At 39.1% G+C, this 11,858-nt stretch overlaps 1 protein-coding gene across 1 annotated transcript; it reads left to right on the forward strand.

Moving 5' to 3' along the window:
- The first annotated feature begins 87 nt into the window (after positions 1-87).
- COIL (coilin) lies at positions 88-7,990 on the forward strand. The gene is made up of 7 exons (XM_054048058.1): positions 88-352; positions 2,196-3,390; positions 4,002-4,088; positions 5,348-5,395; positions 6,013-6,082; positions 7,096-7,184; positions 7,772-7,990. The coding sequence occupies exons 1-7, from the start codon at positions 99-101 to the stop codon at positions 7,862-7,864; spliced, it is 1,836 nt and encodes a 611-aa protein (XP_053904033.1). The 5' UTR covers positions 88-98; the 3' UTR covers positions 7,865-7,990.
- The last annotated feature ends 3,868 nt before the right edge of the window (positions 7,991-11,858 follow it).

The raw sequence follows: 11,858 nt of genomic DNA on the forward strand, positions 1-11,858 counted from the left end.
GCAGGTGGCGTCCGCAACCCGAAGCTGCTGAGTGATGCCTCTCTTGTCCCGCGTGGGACACCGTAGCATCCCTCCCCTCTCCGGCCTCCTTGTCCAAGATGGCGGCGGCCGGTGGAGGGGGCCCTGTGCGGCTCCGGCTGCTCTTCGACTACCCGCCGCCGGGGAGCCCGGGCTGTTCGCTGTGCTGGCTGCTGCTGGAGCCCAGCCAAGTGCGCCTGGTCACCGACCTCATCAGCCTAATCCGGGAAAAGTTCGGCTTCAGCCGCCGGGCTCAGCTCAGCCTCTTCCTGGAGGGGGCGCTGCTGCCCCCGACCGAGAGCGCGCGGCTGGTGCGGGACAACGACTCCCTCAGGTAGCGGGGGGGGGGTGGGGTGGGGTGGGGTGGGGCGGGCTCGAGACTCCCTCGGGTAGCGGGGGGCGGGGCGGGCGCGAGACTCCCTCGGGTAGCGGGGGGCGGGGCGGGCGCGAGACTCCCTCGGGTAGCAGGGGGGAGGGAGCGCGAGACTCCCTCGGGTGGGGGGGCGGGCGCGAGACTCCCTCGGGTAGTGGGGGGTGGGGCGGGCGCGAGACTCCCCCAGGCACCGAGGGGGGAGGGGCGGAAGCAGCGACTCTTGGTGGGGGCACCTCTGGCCACGGTTCAGTTGCCCCCGTGGGAGATTGACGCCCCTGATGTTTCTGCCTAGGCTGCTTTGGCCCAAGGTGGTGCTCTAGGCTGGGACAAAAAAATGGAGCCATAGGAGAGGGGGGGGGGTTAAATTATTATTAGGAAACTCGGCTGTTCCCCAGGTGGCTGGAGGAGCCTGGGCCTTGAGACTCAAATCTCTGCTTTGCAGCGAGCCCAACCAGGAGTCAGTCGTCTCTCTGCACCTCCTCCGTTCTCTGCAGTGTTGCTTTCATATAGCCAAGTTTGGTTACATGTATTCCTGGAGATTTCATCCCCTGACATAATCTTTAATTCCCAGAGATTCCAGGCCCATCTTGGAGGGTTCGCAACCCGACTTTCATGGCTGCTCCGCTCCGCTCTTGCCTAGTGGATGGGAAAACCTGTTTCTGAAAATAGCTAACAGGATTTGGAACACCCTCTTCCCCTTGCGCAGACACCTTTTAATACTTTTAAAATCACATCAGCCGGTCATATTGTAGCCTAGGTTCAACTCTCTCTTGAAAAGCATCTTTATTGTTGCCTGGAAATACCCTTAAAATCTTGAGATTTTGGAGGCAGGCCTGCCGTGTCCTACAAAGCCGGTGTGGTTAGATGTTGACAGATGTTTGGCTGTGTGTGTGTGTTCTCTCTGTGTGCCGCCCCAGTCCTGTGTAGACAGCTGGCACGACAAACCTTGTGTGAACTGCCCAATGACCACAAGATTCATTAAGGGACGAAGGCACCCAGCCAGGTTCATTGTTGACGAAGCATGGCACTAGCATTCTGCAGACTCTACCGGACCACTAATACGTGTATGCCTGTAACAATGGACCAGTTCAGTGAATTCCCTCTGAGATACATCTTTATATTCTGATACAAATAAGTTAGTACTGCCCATTTGACATAGTTAGTTACTGCCCCCTGACGTGGCTAGTTATCACACATCACCTTGTACACATTGGTTTGATCAAAACATTTTTATTACGTACTGTCTTCCTGACCTTATCTTTTAGGAGGGGTCAGTGTGTTCCTGTTATCCTTGGGGAATGTTTTTGTAGCATTCTTGATATCTGGATGTTCTCGTACCACTTGATATTGAGATGTGTTTGCATGAGTACTTTGTGACTAGCACTTTTTAGGAACGTGTATTTCTGCAATATCAGCCCTGTTTTTGCCAGATTTTGTGAGCAGGTTTTGCCTCATACCAGGCCTTTGATACAAGGGCTTATGTCTCAGGGCTCTCTTCCTACTACAGTTTGTGCCTCAGACCATACCAGGCCTTTGATACAAGGGCTTATGTCTCAGGGCTCTCTTCCTACTACAGTCTGTGCCTCAGACCAAACAGTTTGACAAGTGTGGCTAGAGGAAATCTGGGGTGCAAGACAAGGCTTCTTAAATACTGGAGGAAAGTGCAGCCCATGTTCCCTGCAGACTGTGACATCCTTATTTCTAAAAGACAATAATCTAATAACCATTTCAAACTCAACATGTAGAAAGGGATATTAATTTGCTAGTTATCCTGAACACTTGTTTCTCTTTGTCTTTTTCACAGAGTTAAATTGGAAGAGGTAGTTGCAGATAGTTGTGATGAGATGGGTAACAGTATCACTTATTCATCAAGAAAAGAGAGAAAAAGACACAGGCAAAAGTTGGATGAAGAGGGAGAGTCTAAAAGTGAAGATGACCGACACAGAAGGAAAAAGAAGAAGAAGAAACAGAACTCTGAACATCTTTCTTATAAGGAAGAGGACTCTGTAAATGTTCAAGACTCTTGGGAAAAGTCCAAGAAAAGAAAAAGAAAAGCGGTGAATGGAAGAAATGGTATCACAGGAGGTAAGGATGACAGTGGTCTAGATGAGTCCAAAAAGCTTAAAAAAAAGTCAGGGGGGGAGAAAGAGCTGGAGCCAGAAAGAAAGGATGCTAAGCAGAGAAAGACAAGGGCAGTTAAAGGAAAGACTGTTTTAGAAAAGGCCAACAACAGTTTCCTTCTGAGTCCTAGTAAAAACAGCACAGTAAAAAACATTGCAGCACAGTCCAGCAAAAAGAGAGGGGGAATTTCAGATTGTGATTCTTCCAGCACATCATCTGACAGTGAAATGGATATGAAACAAAATAAATCCTCACATAAACCTGTGGCAGCAACCCTACCCAGAGACAAAGCCCAGCTTGCTGCAAATTCTGCTATAAAAGCTGTTGCTGCTAGTAAAGTTACTGCAAAGTCTAAAGATGAAAATTCCCCTAAGACTGCAATTAGTAAAAAAGCTAAACCCCAGTCCTCGAGTTCAGATTCTGACTCTAGTATGGAGGAGGAGGAGCAAAGCAGTAACTCAAAGAGAAATTTGCTGCCTAAAAATCCACCAATTGTGAACATTATGTCAAAGTCCCTCAAGGCAAAGACGACCTCTTCAAAGTCTGATAGTTCAGATTCAGAGACATTTGTTATTAAAAAGCCCATAGCAAATGTTGGCTTCAATAAATCCTTAGTAAGAAATGGTGATAAACAGTTGCCAACTAGCAATCAAGGACCAGCTGTAAACCCTAGCAGTTTTGGAAGGGGACTTGGAAGAGGAGAGGATAACTTCTTCTGGAGAGGATATAGGGGCCGTGGGTGTCGTGGAATGATCCGAGGCCGGGGCCGGGGTCGAAGCCGAGGAGAAAGCAATAGAGTCTTTTTCAACTACAGCAGTGAAAGCCAGAAACAGCAGCAGTTAAATGAAGCAGCAAAAAACACTTCAGTTGTTATCCAGGTGAGTGACTATTTATATCCTTATAACACATTTTTTAAAGATTTTTTTTTTTAAATTTATAGTTTTCTTACTAAAATGTTAGTAATTGAATATACAAAAACACAGTAATACCACTTGCTCTTATATCATGCTTTTCAACACTAGATCTTAAAGCACTTAACAAAGAAGGTCGATATCATTATGCCCATTTTACAGATAGGAAATTGAAGTGAAGAGAAGTGATTTGCCCAAGGTCACCCAACAGGCCAGTGCCAGAACTGGGAATAGAACTCAGTCTTCAGAGTCCCAACTGAGTGCTCTATCCACCAGGGAACACTGCCTCTCACATCAAATGAGCATAAATTGTAAAAACAAAACAAAAAAGATAAGAATAAGCCCAGTGTAAAGAATACAACTGTACTGTTCATATGGTTAAGGACAGCTAACTCACATCCTGAACAAGTGTTTGTAAAATACTGTTGTTTTATATTATACACATAGCTTGTGCTCTGCCTTTTGGGTTGGATGCTGGTTTGTGTGATGGATTTTGAGTTTTTTTTCATACAGCATTAATATTACTTATTTGCTTTTGTTAAGTAATTGAATCAATAAGTTTAATGTTTATTTTACAGAATCCAGTGGAAGTTCCAAAGAGGGACTATAGTGTACTACCTCTATTAGCTGCCCCTCCACAAGTAGGGGGGAAAATTGCCTTTAAGGTAAGGAAATCCTAAAATATATAGTGTTAGTCATATGTCTCAGATCTCTTTCAGATGTACCAGTATAATAAATTTTGCAGTTTATTACTTTAGCTACTTTAGCTGTGACATCCAAAAATGTTGCAGTGTTCAAACTTGCATTATTTAGTGATTTTTGCTCTAGAAGTATCAGACAATATGTTTGCATTTATCCTGATACGCAGTTAACCTTGGTTCCCCTAGCTTGTAAGTTAGATGAGGAAAAATGGGTCCCAGTAGGATTGACATCACAACCTTTCCAGATGAACTATAAAGCTACGCCTTCAACCATTAGCATAAGAACTGGATATCCAAAGAACCCCTTTTCACCTTCATCGGTGAATGGCATTTTTGTCTAAATCTTTTTATAAGAAATCTGGAACTCTGACTGGTTCAAAGCCCTCTAAGCCTTCTGGTATGCCTTGTATTTGCTAGTAGCTCTAAAATTATTCATTAATCTCTCTAACCAAGTATTTTCTTGAATAAAAGCACCTGCTACAGTTTTGATTGTGCATATATTTTCAAATTGTCTTACTCTAAAGACACAACTTGAAAGGAATCAATTGATGCCTCTATTTTAGAAAGCTTTTGAACTAGTGCGTTTAAGTTTATTTTGTTTTAACTTAATAGAATGACAACATAAGCAAAGAAATGTCATACTCGCCATCTCCACCTCAATTTCAGTAGGAATTCGTAGACAAATCTGTATAATAGATCCTTCCCTCAGACCACGTGAGTCAAGCCTCAGTTAATCAAGCTGACTTTGAACCTTCCCAGAACGCCTCTTTTCCTTGGAAAAGCTATTGTGATACGAACAACTCCTTAAAGACCACCCCAGAGAGAAGTGCTTCACACACACAAAAATAAAGTCACTATGAAAATCCTCTTAAGTTACTCTTTCTTTCTATATGGTGTTTCTGTGACATCATTGCAAAATTTGCTATAAAAATAATGCTCCTTCATTTCCAAAATCAAAAATAAAGAAAACATTCACTGGTGCTGAGGAAACTGGAGTCAGTGATCTCTTCTTGAAGCCCAAGCTGAATGGAAAGCCACTGGAGCAATCAGTCATGGAATACTAGCTGGGGCAAGCATTAGGATCTAGGAGCAGAATGCACAGCTCTTATGCATTTCCCCTCAATGATAGGGCCCAGGCTGGATAGTAAGTGGGTCAGCAAGGGCCAGAAGCAGGAGATACAATTTTTCATGTCTTTTAATGATTTATATTTTTCTTTTAACAGCTTTTGGAATTAACTGAAAATTACACTCCTGAAGTATCTGACTACAAGGTATTTTTTCAAAAAATGTATGTATAATACTATAGTGGGTAAGACAAGGTTTTGGGGGAGTCTTAGATATTTTATAATTCTGTGCATTGTATATTCCCCCCCCACTCCTCATGTTACCATGCAGATTATTTCCAATATAAATATTCAAAATATTAAAGTGTTGTCAATAGAAAAACACATGTAAACAATACTGCTGATTTAAGAGCAAACAATTTAAAATGTGAGGAAAAATTCCAAGCTTTTGGATGCAAAAGAACATTGAAAGACTTGGCACATTTGTTTGAAGTTGTCAAGACATTTCATGGAATTACTAAAAACATATCTTTGTAGCAGTTTCAAATAACTTGATTTATAGCTGACTGATTGCCACAGTCACTGTGGATTAATGTAGCAATAAAAGACTTGGGGTTATTGGCATTACTAATTTCAGTTCATTTAAAACTTTTTAAAGTTAATTGTTTAATACTTTAACAGATTTTTTCAGAACTGGACAAAAGACTTCATCAAATAGAAATATGTGCTCTGGCTGTGTTCAAGCATATCCTTGTAATGTAATGTGAAATACTTGTCAAATTTGCTATGCTTCACCATAGGACCATTTTTGTTGTTTTTTGAAGGAGGGAAAAATAATCAGTTGGAATGCTGATAACAAACAGCTGGAGCTTGAGATTCTTTCATCTTCAGCAGGCAAGTATCTCTAACTCCAGAAGTCAGTATGTAAATATCTAAAGTAATTTCTGTTGCAGTGGTAAACATCTGTAAGATAATATATTACAATTTTTCAGACACATTTTTTTCAGCATTACCTCAAACATCATAAAATTTCCCACAGATTAAAATAGTATGTTAAATACAGAAAATCCATGGCACTTGCTTGCTGTCTTGAAGTTGGTTGTACATATTGCCAAGCAGGTTTGGATACTCGAATGACTTGTCAGGTGTGGCATCATGCATACAAAGTTCACTTTGAGTTGTACTATTCACAGCTAGAAAGTGAACAATGTCCCATTGGAACTGCACTGTATCATCCGAAAGATTAAAATGGTTAAATGAAAATAAATGGAATAGACATGCTTGTGAATGGAAGAAATTTTAGGGCTGAGTCCTTTGAAGTCAATAGTTTTGCCATTGACTTTATCTGGTGTAGGACTAAGTCCTTACAAAGTAATGGAGTGCATCTCAAATACTTGATTGAAATTATGAATGCAAGTAGCTGTTGCCATTTAACAACCAGCATTTATCAACAGCTGCCACACATCTGAGTTTGACATAGTTTTTCCTTATACTTAAATCAGGCGAGATTTGTGATTTGAGTTGGCAAATGTTGACTTTTTACTGTGTGGTCTTAACTAGATACTGGTATTGTAATTTGGAAGGGGTTGAACTAGGTCATCACACACACACACACGCACACGCACACACACACACACTAGTGACAAATGGGTCCCTACTGCAAACAGATTAATGAGTTGATACTGTCTCGTGTGATACAGTGTAGTGTAAACACAGAGTAGTGTATGGTCATTTCTGCTCAACTGCTTCATTGAACCACTGGGGAGTGAATGATTGTAACAGCGTTTGTTGTAATGTGTATTGCTGATTAAATAAATGAACTTGACTAGCTTTTATTATACAAATAATGTTTACTTTTACATTTATATAAAACTAACTGGAAATCTTTGTTTTTTTTCTGGTTTAAGTGGTGAAAGAGCCAGGAAAGTTTGATCTGGTGTACGAGTCTGCAGATGGAGCTGAAGTGATAGAATATGCTGTTTCTCAGGATACGAAGGTGTGTTAATATTCTTTAAACTGCTTGGCTGTGTGCTATGCACAGTTGGAATAGTATCAGTTGTATGTGACTGTTCATTGCAGCTAAGGAACTTACCTGTTTTAATGAGATTTCGATTTGTCAATACGTCTCAATGAAAATGAGCGAAAACAAAAAGAAATAATTGCTTCTTTATAGTGATTGGTGTATATTTATATTATAGCAATCATTACTTCAACATTATACCTCATTTAATAGCTATGTAGGTGTACAGATGTATATACACACAATTCGCTGAACAAAATTTTTTGAAGACTTTTTTTCTTAATATAACAGAATTCAATCTTATGTCTAGCATACTTCAGTTTTTACAAGTTTGTCTATTCATCTGGTATTTTACTCTCCCTACATGTGTGGATCTTTGCTGATGTCAGTGGAATTCTGTGTGTATTGGGAAAGCAGAGTGGGGATTCACCATACAGATCTTTGTACTATACAGTAGTTCTTGTTTAGATGCATAGCTGATATGTACCTTCTTAGCACAAATATAGACAATAAAAGAATCTCCTCTGTTTCTCTCCATGCTAAATATTATACATTTGTTTCAGATAACTGAAAGCTGGGGTGCACTGATTGAACCAAGACTGATTGTTGAACCTTCTCCTACTAATGAATCGACCACCGAGAACGTGAAACTCTAAGATGTGAACTCATTTTCCATATGTGTAAATAGTTGTATGGACTCACTGTTTTGTAAAGTACTTTCTTTTGGTTTTGAAGACAGCAAATGCACTGGATGTTTTTTAATAAACAATTTCAAAATGAAACTGTATAAGGAACTATAAATACAGCCTTTCAAAGGGAATTTTGGTGTATTTAATATAGAAAAGTACATTTGCCTCTTTTTAAAATTGTTTTAAATAAAACAGCAGTTTTTCTGCCAAACAGCCATGAGTTACATATTTAGGAATTGCTTGCTAATGGATGTAAAATATAGGATTCCTTTAAAATCATTAGCTCCAGTTAAGTTTATTCTCTGTAAGGGTATAGCAATATAACAACAATACAAAGATAACTTACTGTAAGGAGAACTTAAAATAACATTTATAATTCATCACAAGTCAGATAGCTAACAGTACACATACTCCACTTCTCATGTACTATCTTCCTCCACTGCTGCAAGACTTGGCATAAATGCTGTTTCTTGCAGTTCTGTAGCACCTTGCATCTGAACATCTCAAAGGGCTTCATAGATGTTAAGTCCTTTTACCCCTGAGAGGTAGGTAGGTATCCTCCCCTTGTAGATGGCAAAATTGAAAACCATATGTAAAGCAAGTGGCAGAACAAGGACTAGAACACCGAAGTCCAACACTTCTAGGCTGTGCTGCCTCCTATGTGTATTAATCTGTTTACACTTCTTTAAAAAACTGTTCTGTTGCCCTTTGTGTTGATATGTTTCAGTGTCCTATGCTGAGTGCCCTTTCTTTCCTCCTTAAATCCTGCCTCATTCACTATCTTCCAGTCATACTCTGTTGTTGCTTTTTTCATTATTGATATTGTAGTAGCACCTTGGAGGCCTGATTGTACGTAGCTTAGCACAATGGCACATAAACACATAAAGATGTTCCTTGTCCCAAAGACCAAAGTTTACAACATAAGAAAACAGCTAGATACAACAGACTCCTGAAATATTTTCTGTGTCATAGGCTGCTTATCTAGATTTGTAATCTATTTGGGTTAGAGAATTTGCCTTATCTATATTATAACATTGTCTAGAGTTACAATATCCTCTGTGATTTTTTTACTGTGTAAATACAGAACATACAAAAATGTTAACATTCTACATGATCAGTTCAAATATTTTTGGTTAGTTTTCATTTAGCATTGTTTTGTGTTGCAATATTAACTTTTTTAAAATTCAGAAAATGGGATAATAAATAAATGAAAAACTATATTTAGTTGAAAACTGAAACAGTAAAAAAAAAAACTAGTAAGATATTTTTGAGCCAAATAAGTTTTATCCCCAAAAGTTTGTGTTTTTAGGTAACTGCTGATTGTTTTTCATTTCTGCAAAAGAATTGCAAACTATTTATTTAAATGGAAACATTTTGCAATATCTTATAGCAGAACTGTCCTCTGCTAACAGAGTAGTCCTGACATTTAATATGCATTTTGTGCAACAGACCCAAGATCCATATTCCCCATTCTACAGCTGAATGTGACACACAATGTATCATGAATAAAAATTGAAGTGTAAGTACTTAGAAAGTTTTTGAAGATACACATTTACTAATTGTATTTAGCCACTGGGTGGCAGTATTACAGAATATTTCATGACTATAAAAGTCGTTTTTATAGTCCACCAAATCCCTCAACAAGCACAAATCAAGTCAGTTGATATGAAACAATGTTGTTCGAATAGACTGAATTTCAATTAAGTGAAGGCAGAGTTTGTATGAAGTCCTATTATGGTTTTATTTTGATAGCTACTGAGGTAACATGTAATATCTATACATTAAACACCTTGCAGAGTAACAGCCGTGTTAGTCTGTATCCGCAAAAAGAAGAACAGGAGTACTTGTGGCACCTTAGAGACTAACAAATTTATTAGAGCATAAGCTTTCGTGGACTACAGCCCACTTCTTCGGAGCATCCGAAGAAGTGGGCTGTAGTCCACGAAAGCTTATGCTCTAATAAATTTGTTAGTCTCTAAGGTGCCACAAGTACTCCCATTAAACACCTTGGATTATTATAGTTTTTAAGATTTCTTTTTCTACATCTGCAGTTTGCTTGCATCTTGTATATCTCTAAAATTGACCAATGTAAATCAAAGTATTCCAGGTTTACAAAATTCTGCTCGCTTGGGAGTAGTATTCTGTTGACTAGCAAGTCAAATATCTGCCCCACCCCCCCAATCCAAAATCACATCAAAAGGTGGTGACCAGATGGTGCGCCTGGGCTGATATTTTCAAAACAGTTTTCAAAGGTTGGTACAGTATATAGTCAGTTACTAATTAATGTCATGTTTACATTCTTGCATGCACTGGTACAATACTACATTGTTTTTGATTGTAGACAATAGGGGAAGTGGTGAAGTCTTATTTTGTAGTGCATAATGTTTAGTAAAAGATTCCATTCTAAGACTTAATTTTTGGGGCTAACAGTCTCCTTGCACAACTTCAGAATGGAGTAAGCTTAGAACAAAAGTATGGAGGAGTCTCAACTCCAGGCTGGATTAGCTAAAGTGAGAGAGAATTGATGGATGAATGCCTATTTTGGAAAAGTTTGGAAAACAGTTTTTATAGTTTCCAAAAGCATTGTCAATTGAGTAGATTAAAATTGTTCTTGAAATTATTTTAATGGGATATTGAAAAGACAATTTGAGGAAGTAACAACTTCTCATGCAACCACTGAAATGGTTGGACTATGCCCTTTTGGAGGGGAAACAAGAACCTTGATCAAAACAGACGTAATGGGATTTAAAGTGAAACTGAAGATTCTTAATTTTCATTAATTTGACTGCCTCAGGACCACTCTGAGTGGTGGACCTATAAGAAACATTGCTAATTTAATTCTTGAATGGTTTCTTTTAAGTAACTGAATTAAATACTTTTGTTTCCCTTTCATAGGACTTAGTTAATAAGATCACTTATGTCTGCCCATATATAGGTTATCTATGATAAACCAAATAGAACACTCTGACTCAAACAAAATTCCTCTGCCCAGCTATAAACTGTCTTAGTTATCTAAAATCAACTAAGGTACAATTAATTGATTTGGAGGAATAATCTATTTTGGTCACAATTTACCTAGTGAAGAATGTTTGTACTAGAGGCAGACCCACTCTTAAAAGTGTAATAATCTATGTTAAACTCTCTTCTTTCTTTCATCAGTGATGAGTATTTTGCTTATATTTAGACTCCAGTGTCCCCTAAGACCAAAAAAAAAAAAAAAAAAAATCACAAAAAGTGGAAGTCCCATCTTTAAATTGGTATCAACAGAAATAATTAAGATGTTTCTTTGAACATTTAGCAATTATTCTCAGCACTTTGACACTCTTTTCTTGTCTACACTATTTTATGGTTCTGAAGCCTAACCCACTTCTCAGGAGATGTACATGTATATAAGCTTCAGAGTAACAGCCGTGTTAGTCTGTATCCGCAAAAAGAAGAACAGGAGTACTTGTGGCACCTTAGAGACTAACAAATTGTATATAAGCTGTACTCCAGCTAATACTGGATCTGCAAATTCTTTAGAAAAGTGGCATATTTGGTTGGTTGGTTTTGCCAGGAGCCCTGTATGTTCTATTACATTCATAGCACTGTTAGAGTGCTGGCAACAAACCAAAGGGTTACAGGCACTGAATTCTCTTCTACAGTGTTTTTTTTTTTTTTTTTTTTTAATAATCTCTCTCCACTTCCCATTTCTCAACCATCTCGTGTTCAGATGCTAAACTAAAATGTGACCTATCATATTTTTCTGGGCAACCATTTTAAGGCCCTGATCATGCTGCTGCATCTACATGAGCAAAGCTGTGTGCCCAGGCAGAACCCCAAAGAGATTCGGTGCAAGGTGCAGCTGCAAGGTCACCACCCATATTACTAAGCAAGAAAATGAAGTCTGCTAAATAATTCCTCATTTCCTGATAGTTCGTGCAGGATAAATAGTGCTGGTACAATTCTAGTTGAGGAGGTA

This window comes from Malaclemys terrapin, chromosome 13, assembly GCF_027887155.1.
Source record: "Malaclemys terrapin pileata isolate rMalTer1 chromosome 13, rMalTer1.hap1, whole genome shotgun sequence".
Lineage (NCBI taxonomy): Eukaryota > Metazoa > Chordata > Testudines > Emydidae > Malaclemys > Malaclemys terrapin.

Excerpts from the sequence above, each read along its gene's own strand:
- COIL (XM_054048058.1), top strand. The coding sequence starts at position 99 with ATGGCGGCGGCCGGTGGAGGGGGCCCTGTGCGGCTCCGGCTGCTCTTC. Across the intron at positions 3,391-4,001 it reads ACACTTCAGTTGTTATCCAG|AATCCAGTGGAAGTTCCAAA; the intron begins GTGAGTGACTAT and ends TTTATTTTACAG. Across the intron at positions 7,185-7,771 it reads CTGTTTCTCAGGATACGAAG|ATAACTGAAAGCTGGGGTGC; the intron begins GTGTGTTAATAT and ends CATTTGTTTCAG.